At 35.7% G+C, this 24,115-nt stretch overlaps 1 protein-coding gene across 1 annotated transcript in view; it reads left to right on the top strand.

Annotated features, from left to right (window-relative positions):
• REDIC1 (regulator of DNA class I crossover intermediates 1) overlaps positions 1 to 24,115 on the top strand; it is a 57,827-nt gene that overhangs the window by 24,614 nt on the left and 9,098 nt on the right. The window contains exons 7-9 of the mRNA XM_081818950.1: positions 12,521 to 13,050; positions 13,288 to 13,357; positions 14,620 to 14,680. Of these exons, the coding sequence (XP_081675076.1) occupies positions 12,521 to 13,050; positions 13,288 to 13,357; positions 14,620 to 14,680 (661 nt within the window). The remainder of the gene's footprint in view (positions 1 to 12,520; positions 13,051 to 13,287; positions 13,358 to 14,619; positions 14,681 to 24,115) is intronic.

The following is a 24,115-nucleotide window of genomic DNA, read 5'->3' on the forward strand; positions in this document are numbered from 1 at the left end:
GGGAGAGAGGCAGAGGGAGAGGGAGAAGCAGACTCCTCGCTGAGCCGGGAGCTGGATGTGGGGCTCGATCCCAGGATCCGGAGATCATGACCTGAGCCGAAGGCAGACGCTTAACCATCTGAACCACCTAGGCACCCCGCCCCCCCTTTTTTTTTTGTTTTTACTTTCTTAATCAACATTTATGAGTAAAATAAAAAGTAGAAGAAACCAGGAGTGATTCCCTGGAGTTTGTCCTGAGGCTAAATTTCTTTTTTTTTAATTTATTTAAATTCAATTAGCCAATGTATAGTAAGTACATCATTAGTTTTTGAGGTAGTGTTCAGTGATTCATTAGTTGTGTATAACACCCAATGCTCATCAGATCATGTGCCCTCCTTAATGCCCATCACCCAGTTACCCCGTCACCCCACCCTCCTCCCTTCCACAACCCTCAGTTTGTTTCCCAGAGTTAAGAGTCTCTCCCTCTCTGATTTCTTCCCATTCAGTTTTCCCTCCCTTACCCTATGGTCATCTGTGCTATTCCTTACATTCCACATATGAGTGAAACCATATGATAATTGTCTTTCTCTGATTGACTTATTTCACTTAGTATAATAACTAGAGGCAGTTCCATCCATATCGATGCAAATGGTAGGTATTCATCCTTTCTGATAGCTGAGTAATATTCCACTGTATATATGAACCACATCATCTTTATTCATCTCTTGCAGGACATCTGGGCTCCTTCCACAGTTTGGTTATTGTGGATGTTGCTGCTGTGCATATTGGAGTGCATGTGCCTCTTCTTTTTTACTACATCTGTATATTTGGGGTAAATACCCAGTAGTGCAGTTGCTAGGTCATAGGGTAGTTCTATTTTTAATGTCCTGAGGAACCTCCATACTGTTTTCCAGAGTGGTTGCCCCAGTTTGCACTCCCACCAACAGTGTAAGAGGGTTCCCCTTTCTCCACAACCTCTTCAACATCCGTTGTTCCCTGTCTTGTAATTTTAGCCATTCTGACTGGTGTAAGGTGGTATCTCATTTTCGTGGTTTTGATTTGTATTTCCCTGACAGTAAGTGATGTTGAGCATTTTTTCATGTGTCTTTTAGCCATTTGTATGTCTTCTTTGGAGAAGTGTCTGTTCATGTCTTCTGCCCATTTCTTGACTGGATTATTTGTTTTTTGGGTGTTGAGTTTGAGAAGTTCTTTACAGATCTTAGATACCAGCCGTTTATCTGTTAAGTCATTTGCAAATATCTTCTCTCATTCTGTAGGTTGCCTTTTAGTTTTGTTGACTATTTCCTTTGCTGTGCAGAAGCTTTTTATCTTGATGAAGCCCCAATAGTTCATTTTTGCTTTTGTTTCCCTTGCCTTTAGAGATGCGTCTTGCAGGAGGTTGCTGTGGCCAAGTTCGAAGAGGTTACTGCCTGTGTTCTCCTCTAGGATATTGATGGATTCCTGTCTCACACTAGGTCTTTCATCCATTTTGAGTTTATCTTTGTGTATGGTGTAGGAGAATGGTCCAGTTTCATTCTTCTGCATGTGGCTATCCAATTTTCACAGCACCATTTATTGAAGAGACTGTCTTTTTGGATATTTTTTCCTGCTTTGTTTAAGATTAGTTGACCATAGAGTTGAGGGTCCATTTCTGAGCTTTCTATTCTGTTCCATTGATCTATGTGTCTGTTTTTGTGCCAGTACCATGCTCTCTTGGTAATCACTGCTTTGTAATAAAGCTTGAAATCGGGCAATGTGATGCCCCCAGCTTTGGTTTTCTTTTTCAACAATCCCCTGGCTATTCGGGGTCTTTTCTGGTTCCATGCAAGTTTTAGGATTGTTTGTTCCAGTTCTGTGAAAAATGCCGATGGTATTTTTATAGAGATTGCATTGAATGTGTAGATGTCTCTAGGCAGCACAGGCATTTTAACAATGTTTATTCTTCTAACCCATGATTATGGAGTGTTTTTCTATCTCTTTGTGTCTTCCTCAATTTCTTTCATAAGTGTTCTCTAGTTTCTAGAGTACAGATCCTTTACCTCTTTGGTTAGATTTACTCCTAGGTATCTTACGGTTTTTGGTGCAGTTGTAAATGGAATCAATTCCTTAATTTCTCTTTCTTCAGCCACATTGTTAGTGCATAGAAATGCAACTGATTTCTGTGCATTGATTTTCTATCCTGCCATGTTGCTGAATTCCTGTATGGGTTCTGGCAATTTTGGGGTGGAGTCTTTTGGGTTTTCTACATAAAGAATCATGTCATCTGCAAAGAGAGAGAGTTTGATTTCTTCTTTGCCAGTTTGAATGCCTTTTATTTCTTTTGGTTGTCTGATTTTTGAGGCTAGGACTTCTAGTACTATGTTGAACAATAGTGATGAGAGTGGGCATCCCTGTCATGTTCCTGACCTTAAGGGAAAAGCTGTCAGTTTTTCCCCTTTGAGAATGATATTTGCAGTGGGCTTTTCATAGATGGCTTTTATAATATTGAGGTATGTTCCCTCTATCCCTATAGTTTGAAGACTTATTCAAGAAAGGATGCTGTATTTTGTCAAATGCTTTTTCTGCATAAATTGAGAGGATCATTTGGTCCTTGTTTTTTCTTTTATTAATATGATCTGTCACGTTGATTGATTTGCAAATGTTGAACCACTCTTGCATCCCAGGAATAAATCCCACCTGGCTGTGGTGAATAATCCTTTTAATGTACTGTTGGATCCTATTGGCTAGTATCTTGGTGAGTATTTTGGCATCCATGTTTATCAGGGATATTGGTCTGTAATTCTACTTTTTGAAGGGGTCTTTAGCTGGTTTTGGGATCAAGATAATACTAGCCTCATAGAATGAGTTTGGAAGTTTTACTTCCATTTCTATTTTTTGAAACAGCTTCAGTAGAATAGGTATTACTTCTTCTTTAAATATTTGATAGAATTCTCTTGGGAAGCCATCTGGCCCTAGATTCTTGTTTTTTTGGGAGATTTTTGATTACTGCTTCAATTTCCTTGCTGGTTATTGGTCTGTTCAGATTTTTTATTTCTTCCTGGTTCAGTTTTGGTAGTTTGTAAGTTTTCAGGAAGGCATCCATTTCTTCCAGATTGCCTAATTTATTGGTTGGCATATAATTGTCATGGTATATTGTTAGAATTGTCTCTATTTCCTTGGTGTTGGTCATGATCTCTCCCTTTTCATTCGTGATTTTATTAATTTGGGTCCTTTCTCTTTTCTTTTGGATAAGTGTGGCCAGAGGTTTATTGATTTTTTTAATTCTTTCAGAGAACCAGCTTCTAGTTTCATTGATCTGTTCTACTGTTCTTCTGGTTAGGGCTCTGATCTTCATTATTTCTCTTCTCCTGCTGGGTTTAGGCTTTGTTTGCTGTTTTTTCTCTAGGTCCTTTAGGTTTAAGGTTAGCTTGTATATTTGGGATTTTTCTAGTTTTTTGAGAAAGGCTTGTAATTGCTATGTACTTCCCTCTTAGGACTGCCTTTGCTGTATCCCAGAGGTTTTGAACCGATGTGTTTTCATTCTCATTAGTTTCCATGAATTTTTTAAGCTCTTCTTTAATTTTCTGGTTGACCCATTCATTCTTTAACAGGATGCTCTTTAACCTCCAAGTGTTTGAGTTCCTTCCGAATTTCCTCTTATGATTGGGTTACGGTTTCAAAGCATTGTGGTCTGAATATATGCAGGGAATAATCTCAGTCTTTTGGTATCAGTTGAGACCTGATTTGTGACCCAATGTGTGATCTATTCTGGAGAAAGTTCCATATGCATTTGAGAAGAATGAATATTCTCTTGTTTTAGGATTGAATGTTCTGTATATATCTGTGGAGTCCATCTGGTCCAGTGTGTCATTCAAAGTCCTTGTTTCTTTGTTGATCTTCTGCTTAGATGATCTGTCCATTGCTGTGAGTGGGATGTTGAAATCTCCTACGATTAATGTATTATTATCAATATGTTTCTTTACTTTGGTTTATATAATTGGCTGCTCCCATATTGGGGGCATAAATATTTACAATTGTTAGAAAATCTTGTTGGATAGACCCTTTAAGTATGATATAGTGTCACTCTTCATCCCTTATTACAATCTTTGGTTTAAAATCTAATTTGTCTGTTAGGAGGATTGCTACCCCAGCTTTCTTTTGAGGTCCATTAGCATGGTAAATGGTTCTCCACCCCCTCACTTTCAGTCTGGAGGTGTCTTTAGGTCTAAGATGATTCTTGCTTTTTTATCCAATCTGATAACCTGTGTCTTTTGGTTGGAGCATTTAACCCATTTACATTCAGAGTAACTATTGACAGATATGAATTTAATGCTATTGTATTGCCTGTGAAGTCCCTGTTTCTGTAGATCTGTCTCTGTTTCTTTATGGTCTATATTACTCTTGGGGTCTTTCTTCACTTACAGTATCCCATTTAATATTCCTTGCAGGGCTGCCTTGGTGATCACATATTCTTTCAGTTTCTGTCTGTCCTGGGAGCTCTCTCTCTTTCCTTCCATTCTGAATGACAGCCTTGCTGCATGTTCTTCTCATTTAGTACCCTGAATATATCTCGCTGGCCCTTTCTGGCCTGCCAGGTTTCTGTGGATAGGTCTGATGTTATTCTGATGTTCTTCACTCCGTATATAAGGAACCTCCTCTCCCTAGCTATTCTCAGGATAGCTTCCCCCCCTCCCCCACAGGATTTACAAGCTTCACTATTATATGTTGGGGTATTGATCTATTTTTGTTGATTTTGGGAGGGGTCCTCTTTGCCTCTTGGACATGAGTGCTTGTTTCCTTCCCCAGATTAGGGAAATTCTCAGCCATAATTTGCTCGAATATACCTTTTAGCCCTCTATCTCTCTCTCCACCCCCTCTGGGATCCCAATAATTCTGACATTGGTTTGTTTCAAGGCATCGTTAAATTCTCAAAGCCTTTCTTCATGGGCTTTGAGTTGTCTTTCTCTCTTTTGCTCAACTTCCTTCCTTTGCCTCACTGACCCTAGCTGTTAGAGCATCCAATGTAGACTGTATCTCATTCATAGCATTTTTAAATTTGGCCTGATTAGATCTCATTTCTGCCCTTAGAGATTTTGTACTGTCATTTTTGCTTTTCTCAAGCCTAGCTATTAACTTTATAATTGCTATCTTGAATTCCATCTCTGATATTTTACTTATATCCACATCGATTAGCTCTGTGTCAGAGAACATTGCCTCTGGTTCTTTCTTTTGTTGTGAATTCCTCCTTCTAGTCATTTTGCCCAGAGAAGAATGGGTAAGCGAATGAGTAGAGTCCAAAATATCAACCACGACCGAAGCAAAATACACACTAGACAAATCTGAAGTGGTCAGAAGCCACAACAGAAAAAGCAAACAAAACCAAAAGAAACAAAACAGAACAAGGGGGTGGGGAGGGGAAGAGACTATACTCTCGCAGGGTGGACAAAGCAGGGTGATCTACTTGTTCCTGATTGAATTTTGGTCTGTGTGTTAGAAGACACCACATCCCAAAATTCCAAAGAAAGGAAAGCTTATATATATATATATATATATATATATATATATATATATATATATATATATAAAATAAATTATGTAATTATAAATATAGAATATAAATATAATTATAAATATAAAAATTATAAATGTTAAATATATATTCACAAATACAATTGAGTAGAGTGAAAAAAAGACTAAAATGAAGCATATATCTATAAAATGTAGATGCAAAAAAATAAGTTAAAAAGCAACTTAAAACCATAAGTTGGTAAAATAAGAATCTAGTTGAAATGGGAAAAAGGTAAAAAAAAAAAGAAATGGAAAATTTTAGACTGAAAGATAAGTCATGAGGAAACACCTGGAGCTCAATATACTATTTTCTCCTGGCACTGGAGTTTCACAGTTTTGTGGAATCCATACAGTTGTAGTACAGCTGTTCTTCCAGTCTGTCTTCTGGGGGAGGGCCTGTTTTGCTATTTCTCAGTGGTCTTTGCCTGGGCCAAGTTGCACCTCCCCTTGTCAGAGGAATGGGCTCAATGTAAGCTGGTCATCTTTGTGGCTTTTGTTTCCTGGAGGCTTTCCGCCCTCTTCAGAGGGTCAGAGCAAAAATAGCCGTGCTGGATCTCCGGCCCAGACCCTCAAGATCCCAGTCCCCCCTCTTCAATAAACCCTCTGGGTCAAACAGTCTCCACTTCTGTGTGTGCCAAACTCCGCAGACTCCTGTGGTATGTGCCCACTGCTGTCCTCCTAGGGTGTAGTCCCAGGGAACCGTCACTGCTCCCAGGTTACGGCTGTCCTTTCCAGGGCCCTGAGAGCTTTTGCCCAGTTGTGGGTGCAGCCTCTTCGCCCCTCCCAGGGGATGGTAAACAGCCCACACGTTCCAGTCCTTCTCAGGGTGCTCAGGCCAAGAGTGGTCTCCTAACGGTCCGGGCTTGTGGTTTATGGTGACCGGAGCTGAGAGTCCCTCCTGGGCTCTCTGACCATAACTCGTTTCCTCAGTCCCCTGCTTGGGCACTCTACTGTTTGATACACCCCTGTTCATTCTGTGTCTCCTGGGATCCTGAGACCACAATGACCCACCTAGAATTCTGCCCTTTTCATCCCCCGAGCCCCTTTCACAAAGGGATATCTCTCACTGGAACAGAATTCTAAGGGTTCTGATTTTGTGCTCCAGTGTTATACCACTTTCCAGTAGCCAGCTTATGGAGGCTCCCTCCTTCCTCCATTTATCTTCCAGTACTTCTCCACATTCCAATACTCCATACATCCTACCTTACAAAAAGCCCTCGCTTTTCTGCTTTTAGGGTTCCAGATATATTTTCTTATATCTCAGGCTGATTTTGTGGATGTTCAGAATGGTTTGATAGATATCCAGCTAAATTTGAGGGACCTGATGAAATGAGGTCCCCTACTCTTCTGCCATCTTGCCTCTTCCTCTCATTCTTTTTTATAGTTAGTAGTATTCCATTACAGACACACACACACCACATCTTCCTTATCCATTTATTTATCATTGATGGACACTTAGGTTGTTTCCATATCTTGGCTATTATAAATAATGCTTCAGTGAACATTGGAGTACATATATCTTTTTACCTTTTTTCCCCCTGGTCATTATGATATAGAGACTCACTAATTTTATTTATCTTCTCCCAGAATCATCTTCTAGTTTCGCATATTTATTTTCTATTTTTTATTTCATTGAATTCTGCTCTTTATTTCCTTTTGCCTCTTCCTTTGTATTTAATTTAGTTTTTTTCTATTGTCTCAGGGTGAAAGCTGAGGTCATTGCTTTGAGGTCATTTTTCTTTTCTAATATAGGTGTTTTCACACTATAAATTGTCCATTAACTGCTCCTTTTGCTGCATCCTACAAATTTTGATGTTTTAATTTTCATTCAGTTGAAAGTGTTCCTAATTTTTCTTTTAATTTCTTTTTCAATCCATGAGTTATTTAGAAATTTGTTGTTTGGTTCCTAGAAATCCTAAGGCATTCCTGTATCTTTCTAAATTAATACCATTGTGGATAGGAAATATCCTTTGTATGATTTGAATCCTTTCAAATTTATTAAGACTTGTATTATGGTCAAGAGTATGGTTTATATTTAATGTGGTAATTGATATGGTTGGATTTAAGTCTGTTCTCTTGTTTTTTTAAATTTTTTAAAAAGATATTTATTTGAGAGCGAGACAGAGCGAGCGAGAGAGCACATGAGTTCTCTCATGAGAGGCTGAGGGAGAGGGAGAAGCAGACTCTCCACTTAACAGGAAGCCCGATGTGGGACTTGATCCCAGGACTCTGGGATCATAACCTGAGCCAAAGGCAGGTGCTTAACTGAATGAGCCACCTAGGTGCCCCTAAATTTGTTCTCTTGTTTTTTATTTGTCCCATATAATGTTTCCTTTTCCTCTTCATCTGCCTTTATTTCGTTTTAGTGTTTTTTATGACTTAATTTACCCCTTTTGTTGGCTTATTACTTATAACTGTTTGTTTTTCAGTGGTTGCTTTAGTTTATAGTATATATTTTAATTTATCACAGTCTGTCTTCAAGTTATACAACTTCACATATAGTATAATAACATAATAGTATGCTTTCATTTCTCCATTCTGGCCTTTGTGTATGTTCATATATTTTATTTCTATATATGTTACAGATCCAATAATACATTATTGCTCTTTTTAAAGAGAGTTATTAGAAAACATATTTTTTATATTTAAGCACAAATTTACCATTTTTGGTGGTCTCGATGATTTTGTGTAGATCTAGAATTTCATCTGGTGACATTTTCCTTCAATTCTAAAGACTTTAAAATTTCTTCTAGTATAGTTCTGCTGGTGATTCATTCTTTTTATCTTTTGTGTATTTGTCTTTATTGTACTCTTTTTGAAAGATGTCTTTTGACTTGCATTGTTTCTAACTAGAAATTTGCTGTCATTTTTATCTTAGTATCTGTATATATAATATATAATTTTTCTGTTTTTAAGATTTTTCTATCATGGATTCTCTGTCATGCACCTTCTACCATGGATTTTTATCCATTAATTAGGATGTTCATTTTCTTTCCACTTCTTGTGTTTTGGCTGTGTGGAGCTTCTTAAATCTGTGGACTTACTGTTTTTATCAAATTTGGAAACAGTTCAGCCATTAATTTTTTTTTTTTTTTTAGTTCAGCCATTAATTTTTAAAATATTTTTTCTGATTCCTTTTTCCTCTTTGAGGACTCAGATTACATTAAATTAGTCCACTTGAAGTTGTGTCCCAGTTTACTGATGCTTTGTTCATCTATTTTTAGTATTTTTTCTTTCTGTGTGTTTCACCTTATATAGATTATATTGCTTTATCTTCAAAATCACTAGTTGTATCTTCTTTGATGTCTCATCTGCTCATAAATCTGTTCAGTATATTTTTCATTGCTGTAAGTTTCATTCAACTTTTCTTTATATATTCCATGCATTTATTTCAACATGCTCAGTCTTTCCTCTATCTTCTTGAATATAGGGAATATAGGCACGATGACTTTTTTAATATCGATGTCTACAAATACTATCATTTGTGTCATTTCTTGGTCTGTTTCTAATAATTGATTTTCCTTCTCATTATGGGTTGTACTTTCTGTTTCTTTGTATTCCTGGTAATTTTGTTTGGATTCTATAAATTCTGAATTTTCATCTTTTTGGTGTCTGGATATTTTTGTATCCCTATAAATCATCCTAAGCTTTGTTCTAGATACAGTTTAGTTATTTGGAAATACTATGATCTTATTGAGGCTTGCTTTAAATTTTGTTAGGCAGGACTAGATATACCTTTAGTTTTTGGTTAATTTCACCCTCTGCTGAGGCAATATACCCTTTGAATACTCTGTGATTCCTTTTGAATTACGAGGTTTTCCACTCTGGTTGATGGGAACACAAAATTTTCCCATCTGTATGTGAGTTCCTGGACTTGTTCCATCTTATCCTGTTAGATATTTTATCCTCCTCCCTACCTCCAGCCTTGGGCATTATTTCTTCATATGCATGTGCTGATCAGTACTTAGCTGAAGATTTGAGAACTCGCCGTAGATCTCTAGAGTGCTCTCTCATTGAAGCACTCTCCTAGTGATAATCTGCCCTGTGAACTCTATCCTCTGTATTCTTTCTGAACCCCCAGCTCTGTTTTCTCAACAAAGGGATCTGTGAGCTCTAACTGGGTTGTCCCTTTATATTCTGTGGCTTGTATATTTTCTGCAGGCAGTAAGCTAGGACCAATCATGGAGTTCACCTCATTTGCTTTCTTTCTCAAGAATCATTATCCTGGGGGCACCTGGGTAGCTCAGTCATTAAGCGTCTGCCTTCAGCTCAGGTCATGATCCCAGGGTACTGGGATCGAGCCCAGCATCAGGCTCCCTGCTCTGCAGGGAGCCTATGTCTCCCTCCCCCACTCCCCCTGCTTGTGTTCCCTCTCTTGCTGTCTCTCTCTCTGTCAAAAAATAAATAAAATCTTTAAAAAAAAAAAAATCATTATCCTGTTCTACCTGATGGTCCATGTATGAAAACTTTTATCTCATATATTTTGTCCAGTTTTTTAATTGTGTCAGTCAGGAGGGTAAGTCTAGTTCCTCTTGCTTTGTATTGGCCAGTTGGAAGTTTTGAAACGTATTCACCTAGCAATCAAACTGATATTTTTCAAGGCAAAAAGCAAGTCAGTTTTACTTTTGTATTTAGAACCTTTCAGTACTTCTTATTGTTCTTTTAAAAAAATAAAGCTCTATTCATATGACCGAGTAATTCCACTACCAGGTATCCAAAGAAAATTAAAACACTAATTCAAAAAGATGTATGCACCCCTTTGTTTATTGCAGCATTATTTACAAGGGCTAAATTATGGAACCAACTCAAGTGTCCATCCATAGTGGGTAAAGAAGATACACACACACACACACACACACACATATATATACACAGACTGGAATATTACTCAGCCATAAAAAAGAATGATATCTTGCCATTTGCAACAACATGAATGGATCTAGATAGTATAATGGTTAGTGAAACAAGTTAGTCAGAGAAAGGCAAATACCATATGATTTCACTCTTGTGGAATTTAAAAACAAATGAACAAAGAAGAAAGAGACAAAAGACCAGATGCTTTATTTAGAGAACAAACTGGTGGTTACCAGAGGGGAGGTGGGTGGGTGGGGGTGAGTGAAATAGGTGAAGGGGATTAAGAGTACACATATCATGATGAGCACTGAATAATGCATAGAATTATTGAGTCATTATGTTGTATACCTGAAATTAATATAACACTGTATATTAATTATGCTTGAATTAAAAATATTAAGTTCTGTATAATCTGGGCCTTTTAAGACTTAGGTCATAGATTTTCATAGGTTTTCCTTCACTGATTCTATTCAGTCTTTCTTTTTTTTTTTTTAAGATTTTATTTGAGAGAGAGAGTGAAAGAGAGCACAAGCTGGGGGGGCGGGGCAGAGGGAGAAGCAGACTCCCCACTGAGGAGGGAACCCAACTTGGGGCTCCATCCCAGGACTCTGGGATTGTGACCTGAGCCAGAGGCAGATGCTTAACTGACTGAGCCACCCAGGCACCCCTGTTCGTTTTTTTGTTCCTCAAATGTGTGGCAAATTTTGCATTTGTGCTTATTATTCTATTCCTTTGGAATATGCTTACTCCTTTCTTCACATGTTTAGCCATTCTGTGTCTTTTACTTATTTATCACTTCCTTACTAAGGACTTTTCTGACCAGACTATCTGATACAGGACTTCTAACACAGGTTATCCCATCACATGATCTTGTAGCATCTATAAAGGCAGTGTAATTATCCTTTTTATTTGTTTATTTCTGTATTTCTTTTATCCTTTGTACTTATTAATGGTTAATTATTTTTTTCCTTAACTAGAATATAAGCTGTATTGTTTCCCTGCCACATAATAGGCATACATTAAATGTCTGTTTAATATACATAGAAAGTCTTTCTTTACATTTATTTTTTTAGAGTAATAAAAATTTCTCTGGTGTTAATGTTGTATATTATTGCATACTATAGGTTATGCCTTTTGGTATAATATTATCGCATTATGTTGCCCAAAACACCAATGAGACCTGTGTTGATTAACAGTGTAGGATCATGATCTGTGAACATTCATGGGTAAAACATCTCTCTCTCCTTAATGGCAAATTGAATTCTTTTATTTCTCTGTCCACAACACATGGCATAGTGTCTGGAACACAACAAGTGTACCTGCTTATTAGGTATTTAATAAATAACTTAAAAAATAAAATTGGAAAATCTTTCAGAATTCTAGTGGCTTATATTTCTTTTCTAAATTTCTTTGGTACCTCCAGTCTCTGGAACATCCCAACCCCCAAGTAAATTTGTTGGTAGTCAGTGACAACAAAATTTGAAATATCTTGATTTCTAATTATGTCCTATGATAGCTTTCATTTGATACAAGTTGGACATAAAGTAGAGTTAAAAAGGAACTTAAAATTTATCTAGTCTAACCTTTTCATCTAATTTATTTTATATCATGGCTTTATTATATATGCATTTGGATCACATTTTTCTGCCTTGGGAACTTCAGAGTTGTTAGGTTGAGAAAAATCTGTTATGATATTCTCATGACTATTTGATTTTAAAACAGGATAATTTTCCTCTTCACAGTCTTTAAATATCTTTCTCTGGTTAAATGAAGCAGAGCTACACACAGTAATTGTCTAGGTTATTCACTAGATCTTATTATAGAAGACAAGACAGACTATAGGTTTTTGTTTTAATATAACAGTAAATTGAACCCATGCTAATTTTTCATTTTGAAATACTGAACTAAGTGTAGATTATTTTTATACTCACTAAGGTACTAGAAGAGTACATTAGATAAATTTCGATCCAAAGCAATATTCTACCCAAAATTCTACCCAAAGCAATTTAAATTAAAAAAATTAAAACCTAGTCTAGGTAAATATTAGTAGTTACTCAGTATGTTCTCTAAGAATTTAATTGTTTTGAAATGAAAATGCTGTATGTTTTTCTTGCTAAATATGTTTTTATTTATCTTCAAGTCCAGGCAATAGGAATTTCCTTACTGAAAGACCTGTTGTGGTTATGGGTGAAGAATGTGGAAGCATGGATGAGCAAAGACAGTCAGACTTCATTACTGAAAAACAGTCAGTACAACATATTTGGGGAGAAAATAGAAGAGAGCTTTCAAATTTTTTTGAAAGTGTGAACCAGCCAAAAGCCAGCCTTATATCAGAGAATTGTAACTCTTTTATTAGTGAAAATGTCATCAATTTATTAAGCATAGATCAACAGAGGATAAAGAAAACCTTTGACAAGTGTGGTTATGACAGTATGGGAGATATTTGTGCAATCACAAGTTCTGATAAAAATGATTCAACTGATAGATGCGTTAGAAGAATTTTTACAGATCCAGTGTTGACTCTTAGTAATTCTACTTTTAATAAAACAAGTTATCCAGAAAAGTGTCAGCCAAACAAGAGGTATCAAAAAGAGTACCACAGTAATGAAAGAAATACTCTTAGTACATCTTTTGAAAAGGATTGTTATGCAGCCAGCTTTGAAAAAAAAGGTAAGTGTTATACATGGAAAACATAATCTTTTGGGATTTTTTGTTTTCAATTTGTGTGTGTGTGTGTGTGTGTGTGTGTGTGTGTGTGTAAGAACAGGAAATTAGAAACAGAATGACATTCTATTACATGACTTTTTGGATCAGTAATTTTATTCTATGTGGTTTGTAAGCTTCAAATTAAAAAACAGATAGTCTCTGTTAAGGTTTTGAGTTCAGTGCATACTTTTATTTTTAAAGGAAAATTTAAAAGTGATTACCAAGAGAAGACACCACAGAATGGAAGCCAGAAATATCCAGTGAATCATATGTAAGTTTTTAGGTAAATCTGGGGAATGCAAATCAGGATCTATTAGTATAATGCATGTTGAATGTTGGAATTGATGAAAAGTGAATAGGCATATTGCTCTCTGGGGGTGGGTAGACCAGCCTCAAGGATGGCTTCTCAGCTGTCAGAATCTTGGTAAAATCACCTTATTTGAGAGTATGGTGCCTATATTTGCTATTGCAAAAATAACTGGAATCTTAGTATTAATTAGGTTTGAGAAAACTGACTTACATACTCACCAGAATGCAGTTTATTAATTTACAGTAAGAAATAGAAGAGTCACATGTATAGGAATGCTTACTTGCATGGTAAGCATATTTTCTAACTTTTGGCTCAGCTCTCCATGGGAAGGTTGTTTGGTTAGTATAGAATCAGAGCAAGAGAGTGATAGAATTCAACTGTAATGGCATAAGCATATTAACATTTTATGGGACTGTTTTTATAGGGAATTAAACAAAATTTCTGGTTTCAGAATAGCCCAAACTTTCTTGGTAATAATTGTGATTTAGTCAGATCTTGGTAACTGAAAATCATGAACTAGAATATATTTTTATTTTGAAAGTACTTTCTTTTTTTTTTAGGATTTTATTTATTTATTTGACAGAGAGAGAATGAGAGAGAGAGCACATGAGAGGGGGGAGGGTCAGAGGGAGAAGCAGACTCCCTGCCGAGCAGGGAGCCCAATGCGGGACTCGATCCCGGGACTCCAGGATCATGACCTGAGCCGAAGGCAGTCGCTTAACCAACTGAGCCACCCAGGCACCCGAAAGTACTTTCTTATGGAAATATTTACAATATCTATAAAAAGAGTATATAGATGCTATTTTTATGGGATTGGCACAACAAATTAATTAAAATACAGATTAACAACTTATTTAATAAAATCAATAAATTAGCTGCTTTGTTGTCAAATTCCCAAATACTCAGAAAGTTGTGAATGAAAAACAACATGGTAGGCCTTGAATTTTAAAATTTACTTTATGAAAGGGATTTAGAACATGGTTCCCAAGTCTGGCTGCAGGTTCACATCACTTGAGGGGGGTGACTTTTTAAAATTAAAAATACCAAGTTTGATCCACACGTAATAAATAAGTTCTTTAGGTTGGAGCTTATGAATCTTTGTTTTTCAAAAATCTTCCCTTATAATTCTGATCTGAAGCCAACTTTGGAAACCATAATTTAGAATAATAATTTTCAGCAGGAAATAAAGCACACTTTAAAAGCATCTTATTTATGATCCTTAGGGGTAATATCTCTTTGGAAGAATTGCATTCTAAGCAATCGTGGGACTTTGGATTTGGTGAGGTAAAGTACATCTTCCATTATCTTTCCAATTAAGTCAGTTGTTATTATGTCATATATTAGTATTGGCAGTTTACTTTGGTTTAAAGTTAGCTTTTATCAAAAAAATTTCTTCTGAGATTAATACTTTTTCTTTGTTATATTTTTTTTATTCTGGGGAAATTATAGCTTGGGTTTAGAAATAAAATTAACACCTTTCAGAACTTGTAATATGCTTTAAGACAAACCAATCTAGATATTTTAAAAATTCTTTCTATAAGTCCTATAAAATTTCTTCCAAGATGAAAACATTTAGGTTTCAATGTGCTATGGTCAACATAGTTATATGTTTAAGAATACTGAAAGAGCTATAAACATTGGTTATGTAAGTTGTAACTGCTGCTCATAATAAGGGCATGTGATTGTTAAAATAGTGCAGGCTTTGTGCTAGGAGCTTTATGTACTTCATTTCTAATCTATAAGAGCCTGATTCTGTAAGGTCTGCAGTGCAAAAGAGACTCAAGTTCAGAGAGATTAAATAACTTGTTCAAAGTAACATGCTCAAACCAGGATTCAGACTCTTTACTATTTTAAAAAATTTTATTATTTTTAAATTTATTTTAGAGAGAAAGAGCAAGGGGAAGGGTAGAGGTAGAGGGACAAGCAGACTCCCCACTGAGCAGGAAGCCTGATGTGGGGCTTGATCCCAAGACCCTGAGCCGAAATCAAGAGGCTGATGCTCAACCAACTGAGCCCTTCAGACTCTTATTTGACACTATATTTTCTACTACACTGTTTTCTGTTTTTATCTTCAATAAATATGCATTGAATGCGTATTATGAATTCATTTAATAGAATTTATTGTGTCTTTTATATGCTAGACACTGTGCCTACAGTGGTGAAATAAGTTTTTGTTCTTCTGATGCTTACATTCTATTATGCACAATATGATGAAAGGTACAGCGATGAAAGGACATGGAACCTATCTTTAGGAAGCTATAGCCTAGTAGCTAGACTGAAACAAACAAAAAACCTAGTGCATTTAGATACAATTGCTCCAATTGGGGTTTTTACAAAAGGCAGTTGGAACTCAGTAAAAGACACTTCTAAGTTTTCTTTTAGGAGTTTTATGGTTTCAGTTCTTAGATTTGGGTCTTTAATCCATTTTGAGTTCATTTTTATATATGGTGTAGGAAAAATGGTCTGTTTTTATTCTTTGGCATGTAGGTGTCCAGTTTTCCCAATATCATTTATTGGAAAGACTCTTCCACATTCTATATTCTTATCTCCTTTATTGTAGATTAATTGACCATATAGATGTGGGTTTATTTCTGGTCTCTCTATCCTGTTCCATTGATCTATGTGTCTGTTTTTGTGCCAGTACCATACTGTTTTGATTACTGTAGCTTTGTAGTATATCTTGAAATCTGGGATTGTGATACCTTCAGTTTTGTTCTTCTCAGCCTTAGCAACATATTTATGGCTATGTTTCCTCAGGCAAGGGAAACAAAAGCGAAAATGAACTAAAATACACCCAAATAAAAGGCTTTTGCACAGCAAAGGAAACCACCAACAAAATAAAAAGGCAACCTACTTAGTGGGAGAAAATATTTACAAATTACATATGTCCAATAAGGAGTTAGTGTCCAAAATATATAAAGAACTGATACAACTCAACACCAAGCAAGCAAACAATCTGATTAAAAAATGAGCAGAGGACCTGAATGGACATTTTTCCAAAGAAGACAAACAGATGGCCAAAAAACACATGAAAAAATGCTCAACATCACTAATCATCAGGGAAATGCAAATCAGAACCACAATGAGGTATTACTTTATGCCAGTCAGAATGGCCAGTATCCAAAAGACAAGAAGTTACAAGTGTTGGTGAGGATGTGGAGAATTAATTTTAATTTTTTATATTGAAAATGCACTCCCTAAAAATATTTTTTTCATGAGCAATATGTGCAAAACTTCTGGTTTCCTGCCCTGAAGCCTCAACTGCAGAAATTTAAAAGTTGCCTATGAGAGTTCCCGCCCTTCAGTTTTAGCTGTTGAAAGATTAATTTGAATTACAAACTTATATTCTTTGATTTACACAATCCTTGGGTCCTTCTGGTACCTAAGATGGACTTTTTACTGCTTTGTAGAGAATGCAGTTTCATAAAATACATATCAAATTCATCCAAATAGCCAGTCATTTAGCTGTTTGGTTTACTTACACATTCTATCATGGGCTGTGAGCAAAATAGCCAAATTTGAAAAGGCTGCTGTTTATAATTTAAGACAGGGACCCCTAAATGACTCCTTTTTGGTATGCTTCTGAAAAGGTCAGGCACCAACATGTTGGTAGGAAAAAAAATTGGTGCAACCACTATGGAAATCAGTATTGAAGTTCCTTAAAAAAGTAAAAATAGAAATACTGTACAATCCAGTAATTCCATTACTGGGTATTTACCCAAAGAAAACAGAAATATGGGGTGCCTGGGTGGCTCAGTCAGTTAAGTGGCTGCCTTTGGCTCAGGTTATGATCCCAGTGTCCTGGGATCGAGCCCCACATCTGATTCCCTGCTCAGTGGGGAGCCTGCTTCTCCCTCTGCCTGTGCCCCCTGCTCGTGCTCACTCTTTGCTCACTCTATCAAATAAATAAAATCTAAAAACAAAAAGTTTTAAAAACAGAAATACTAATTTGAAAAGATGTATGCATCCCAATGTTTATTGCAACATTACATACAGTGGCCAAGATATGGAAGCAACCCAAGTGTCCATCAATAGATGAATGAATAGGAAATTGTGGTATGTATATATATGTGTGTGAGTACACACATATACACACACACAGTAGAATGTTACTCAGCCATAAAAAAGAATGTGATCTTGCCATTTGTGACAACATGGATGGACCTAGAGAGTATTACGCTAAGTGAAATAAATCAGAGAAAGACAAATACCATATGATTTCACTTCTATGTGGAATGTAAAAAATAAAATGAACAACCAAAAAAAACAAGACTTTTAAATACAGAGAACAAACTGATGGTTGCCAGAGGGGAGGTTGGTGGGGTTAGGCAAAATGGGTGAAGAGGATTATAAAATAAATAAGATATAAAATAAAATAAGTCATGGAAATGGAAAGTACAGCATAGGAAATATAGTCAATAATATTGTAATAATGTATGATGACAGATGGTAACTATAGTTATAGTGAGCATTGAGTAATGTATAGAATTGTCAAATGAGTATGCTATATACCCGAGGCTAATATCCTTTATGTCAGTTATACTTCAATAATAAATAATAAAAAAGGCAGTTCTAAGTTTCATGGGCAGTCAGAGGACGATGTGATAGAGCAGAAAACTTTTGATCTGGGGGTCAGTAAGTTTACCAAATGGACAAACTTCCTTCATCCTATGAAGAAGGAGCAATATAGATAGAAACTAAGAGGTGAAGGAATAAAGCTTGTTTTAGAAACTGTAAGTAATTTGTTTCATTCTACTTATTGTTATTGTTACTACTGCAGTATAAATTATAAGGGGTGGAGGGATAGCAAGAAATAATTGGGGATGTTATAAAGGACCAGGTCATGAAAGACCTTGTATCATATATAACAGGTTAATTTCCTGTCACCAAACAGAGAGCCACTAAAAAAATTTTAGCAGAGGAATATGATAACATCCGGGTATTAAAAAGTTGAGGAGTGGCAGTGAGGATGGAAACAGGGAAGAGCTATCACAGAGATTTAGAAGATCTAGATTTGAGAGAACTTGATGATTAGTTAAGTGAGAAGGAAAAAATTAAAGATCTGTATTTATGATTTGGGTAAATGGGTAGTTGATGGGATGATGCCATTCACCAAGATTGAAAACATGAGTGAAGGTTGCAGAAAAGGTTAACTCTCCACCAAATTTTATGTGTACCCTCTTTTATAGAATGATGATATGATGATTAATATGAAAGGGCTACCCTGCCAAGGAACACTTTCCCTAATCTTCCATTCATCTAAATTTGGCCATGTGGCTCAATAATAGAATATTATCAGAAGTGATGTGCATTATTTTCATGCACTACAAAAAGTGGAGATTCCTTCTCTGTGTTATCCTTCTTGTGAGGGCTAGGTGGTAGTGAAGCCCTAAGGAATGTTTGCAGCCACAAGGTGGGAGGGACTGAGTCTCTAAATCACTAGATAGAAGAAAATTACCTACTGACTAGGAAAACTTATTTTAGATTATTACATGAGGAAGAAATAATTGTGTTTAAGCATTATATGTTTTGTGATTTATTTTTAATACCTAGCATTACTCTAATTCAGAGGGAGAGATTTCTAAGAGAATATTAGTTAAGTGTTGACCTGTTGAGGTTGATTGAAGTTTTCTCAAAAATCTGTGATATATATGAAGATGTGTCGTAGCCATTTATATATACAGAGCTTGCAGTCGAAAGAGGCTTTTTGTATTCAGTGAATAGGTTGTAATTCAATACATTTATGTATACATACGTGATTTCCAAGAGAAAATTTTAGAACAAGAACAAAGAGTCCTGAGAAGCCACAACATTTAAAGTTGGAGGACGCGTAGTAGAAGAGAAGCCAGAAGAAGAGACAGAATGAATTGTTAGACAGGTTTGAGGAATTCTACTAAAAGAATGGTAGAAAAGAAAAATAAATTTTCAAGGAGGAGGAATATGCTGTCCTATGACTCCTGGAACTTCTATTTTCCCAAAAAGAATAATATAGATATATTCTCTTGAAGGAATTGTCAGCAGTTTAGAATACTTAAAAAAAAAAAACAACTCTGTTTGACTATATTTATGGCAGTTTGAATATGGCTAGAGCAAGTCAGAAAAGAAAATAAGCCCATTGGTGGAGACTGAAGGGAATCCAGTGCTATGAGGAGTTCTTTGGGTAGATCAGCATGGAGTTTTAATTTGTGATGTATGGGCAGGGCTAAAGGTATAGTGAAAACCCTGGTTAAAATCTTAAATTCTGCAAGAGCAACCAAGGCAGGAGTCAAAAGAGGAAAGGAAGAAGAGGTAGGAGTAGAAGAAAGGCAGAGTTGTGCCTGCCCACTGGCTGCATAAAATCAGAACAGGTAGTTGCTACTGAGGCAGAATTAATGAAGAAGCAGAAGCACACAGAAAAAAACAAAATTCCATCTTGGATGGCAGATAGTAGGGAATGGAAAGAGTAGTGGTGGTCCAAGATCCTTTTGTTGGTTGTGGAAGGGAATATGAAAGAAAAAGGTCTTGGAGGAGTATAATTATTTTTATTAAGATTTAATTACATATAACAATTTATTACTTTCTCGTGTACTACAACATAATGATTGATAAATGTATAAACTGTGAAATAATCATCAGAATAGATCTAGTTAACATCCATTACCATACCACAGTTAAAAATCTGTTTTTTCTTGTGATGAGAACTTTTAAGATCTACTCTCTTAGCAAGTTTCAAATATATAATACAGTTTTACTAATTATAGTCACCATGCTATACATTACATCCCCAGGACTTATTTATTTTATAACTGAAAGTTTGTATTTTTTGATGCCTTCATCCCTTTTGCCTATACCCCACCTCTGGAAAACACCAATCTGTTCTCTGAATCTATGAGTTTGTATTTAATTTTAATTTTTTTTTAGATTGCACATGTAAGTGAGATTATATGGTATTTGTTTTTCTTTGTCTAACTTATTTCACTTAGCATTAACGCCCTCAAGGTCCATTCATGTTGTTGCAAATGGCAGGATTTCCTTCTTTAATATAGCTGAATAATATTCTATTGCATATGTATACCACATCTTCTTTATACATTTTTCCATCTGTGGACACTTGGTTCATTTCCATGTCTTAGGTATTGTAAATAATAGCAATGAACAAGGGCGTGAGGATAATCACTTCGAGTTACTCTCTTCATTTCCTTTGGAAAAATTACCAGGAGTGGAGTTGCTGGATCATATATGGTAGTTCTGTTTTTAATTTTTGAGGATATGCTACACTGTTTTCCATAATGGCTGACCAGTTTACATTCCCACTAGCAGTAGACAGGGGTTTCCCTTTCTCCACATCCTTGCCAGTACTTGTTATTTCTTGCCTTTATGGTATTAGCCATATTAACAAATGTGAGGTGCTGTCTCATTGGGGTTTTGATTTGCACTTTCTTGATGATTCACGATATTGAGCACCTTTCTGTATACCTGTTGGCCATCTGTATATCTTCTTTGGGTAAAAGTCTGTTCTGTTCCTCTGCCCATTGTTTAATTAAATTGTTGGTATTTTGCTTTGAGTTGTATGAGTTCTTTACATATTTTGGATATTAACCCCTTATCAGATAAATGGTTTACAAATACTTACTCCCATTCTGTAGATTGCCTTTTCATTTTGTTGATTGTTTCCTTTGCTGTGTAGAGGTTTTTTAGTTTGATGTAGTCTCACTTGTTTAGTTTTGCTTTGATTGCATTTGTTTTTGGTGTCAAATCCAAAAAAATCATTGTCAAGATCAATGTCAAGGACATTTACCCCCTATGTTTCTTCTAGCAGCTTTATGGTTTCGGGTCTTATGTTCAAGTCTTTATTCCATTTTAAGTTAATTTTTGTATATGGTGTAAGATAGGGGTCCACTTTCATCCTTTTGCATGTAGCTGTTCAGTTTTCCTAGTGCCATTTATTGAAGAGACTGTTTTTCCCCTAATGTGCATTTTTGGCTCCTTTGTTGTAAATTAATTGGCCATTATGTATGTATATTTTCTTCTCAGCTTTCTATCATGTTCCATTGGTCAGTGCCTGTTTTTATGCCAGTACGATACTGTTTTGATTATTGTAGCTTTTTAAAAAAAAATATTTATTTATTAGAGAAAGAGAGCGTGAGCACGAGCAGTGGGGAGAGGCAGAGGGAGAAGCAGACTCCCTGCTGAGCAGGGAGCCAAATACAATGCTAGACCCAATAATCCCAGGACCCTTGGATCATGACCTGAACTGAAGGCAGACGCTTAAATGACTGAGCCACCCAGGCGCCCCAGATTACTGTAGCTTTCTTTTTTTTTTTTTTAAAGATTTTATTTATTTATTTGACAGAGAGAGACACAGCGAGAGAGGGAACACAAGCAGAGGGAGTGGGAGAGGGAGAAGCAGGATTCCAGCAGAGCAGGGAGCCTGATGCGGGGCTCGATCCCAGGACTCTGGGATCGTGACCTGAGCCAAAGGCAGATGCTTAATGACTGAGCCACCCAGGCACCCCTCGATTACTGTAGCTTTCTAATGTTGTTTGAAATTAGGAAGGGTGATGCTTCCTGCTTTGTTGTTCTTTCTCAAGATTGCCTTGGCTATTCAGGGTTTTTTATGGTCATACAAACTTTAGGATTATTTGTTCTACTGTGAAAAGTATCACTGGAATTTTGATAGGGATTGTATTGGATCTGCTTTGGTTAGTATGGACATTTTAACAAGATAAATCCTTCCAATTCATGAGCACAGATTATCTTTCCATTTATTTGTGTCTTCAATTTCTTTCATCAGTGTCTTACAGTTTTCTGTGTACAGATCTTTTACCTCTTTGGTTAAATTTATTCCTAGGTATTTTATCCTTTTTGATGCAGTTGTAAATGGGATTATCTCCTTAATTTCTCTGATAGTTCATTATTAGTGTATAGAAGTGCAACTGATTTTGTGTATTGATTATGTAACCTGAAACTTTACTGAATTTATTTATTATTTCTAACAGTTTTTTGGTGGACTGTTCAGGATGTTATATATATAGTATTATGTTATCTGCAAATGAAGGTAATTTTAATTGTTCCTTTCTGTTTTGGATGCCTTTTTTTTTTTTCTTGCCTGATTGCTCTAACTAGGACTTCCAGTATTATGTTGAATAAAAGTGGTGAGAGTAGACATCCTTGTGTTGTTTCTGATCTTAAAGGAAAAACTTTCAGCATTTTACTCTTGAGTATGATGTTAGCTATAGGCTGAACATATATGGTTTTTGTTCTGTCAAGGTATGTTCCCTCTATCTCTTTTGTTGCAAGTTTTAATCATGAATGGATGTTGAATTTTGTCAAATGGCTTTTCTGCATTTTTGAGATGATCATATGATTTTTATCCTTCAGTGTTGAACCATCTTTATAATCCTAGAATAAATCCCACTTGATCATGGTATATAATCCTTTTAATGTATTGTTAAATACAGTTTGCTAATATTTTCAAGGATTTTTGAATCTGTGTTCATTAAGGATATTGTCCTATAATTTATTTTCTTGTAGTGTCCTTTTCTGGTTTTCTTATCAGGGTGATGCTGGCTTCATAAAATGGGTTTGGAAGTGTTCCTTTCTCCTCTGTTTTCTAGAAGTGTTTGATAAGGATTGATAGTAATTCTTTTTTAAATGTTTGGTAGTTTGATAGAATGCACCAGTGAAGCCATTGGTTCTGGACTTTTGCTTGTTGGGAAGTTTTTCTTTACCAGTAACTGGTGTATTAATATTTTCAATTTTATGTTCTCGGAACATAATTCTGAGATTGTATGTTCTTGGAATTTTACTAATTTCTTCTAGGTCATTCAGTTTATTGGTTTATTGTTCTTAGTAGTCTCTTATGATCTGTTTTTCTTTTATCAGTTATAACATCTCTTTCATTTCTGATTTTGAGTCCTCTTTTTTCCCTTTTGATAGCTAACAGTTTGTCAATTTTTTTTATATTTTCAAACAACCAGCTCTTAGTTTCATTAATTTTTTCCTGTGTCTTTTTAGTTTCTGTTTCATTTATTTCCACTCTGATCTTTGTTATTTACATTCTTCTCTAACTGTAGGTTCAGTTTATTAGTTTCTTGAGGTATTAAGTTAGGTTGTTTGAGATATTTCTTGTTTCTTAATATAGGTGCTTATCAACACAAACTTCCCATTTAGAACTGTTTTTGCTGCATGCCAGAGTTTAGGTATTTTGTATTTCCATTTTTATTTGTGTCAAGATACTGAAAAATACTTTTTGATTATTTTTTTCAGCCATTGATTGTTTAGGAGCATGTTGTTTAATTTCCATATATTTATCAATTTTCCAGTTTCCTTCTTGTAATTTTTATTTTCATAACATTATGATTTCAGTCTTCTTAAATTTATTAAGACTTGTTTTATATGATTTCAGTCTTCTTAAATTTATTAAGACTTGTTTTTTGGCCTAAAATACAATCTATCATGGAAAATATCCAATATGTGTTGAGAGGAATGTGTATGCTATTGTTTTTGAATGAAATGCTCTGTATATACCTGTTTAGGACATCTGGATTAAAGTATCATATCATCTGCAAAGAGTGAGAGTTTGACTTCTTCTTTGTTGATTTGGATGCCTTTTATTTCTTTTTGTTGTCTGATTGCTGTGGCTAGGACTTCTAGTACTATCTTGAATAGCAGTGGTGGGAGTGGACATCCCTGCCATGTTCCTGACCTTGGGGGGAAAGCTCTCAGTTTTTCCCCATT

The sequence above is a fragment of the Leptonychotes weddellii genome, chromosome 5, assembly GCF_054177405.1.
Source record: "Leptonychotes weddellii isolate Sample4059 chromosome 5, ASM5417740v2, whole genome shotgun sequence".
NCBI classification, from domain to species: domain Eukaryota; kingdom Metazoa; phylum Chordata; class Mammalia; order Carnivora; family Phocidae; genus Leptonychotes; species Leptonychotes weddellii.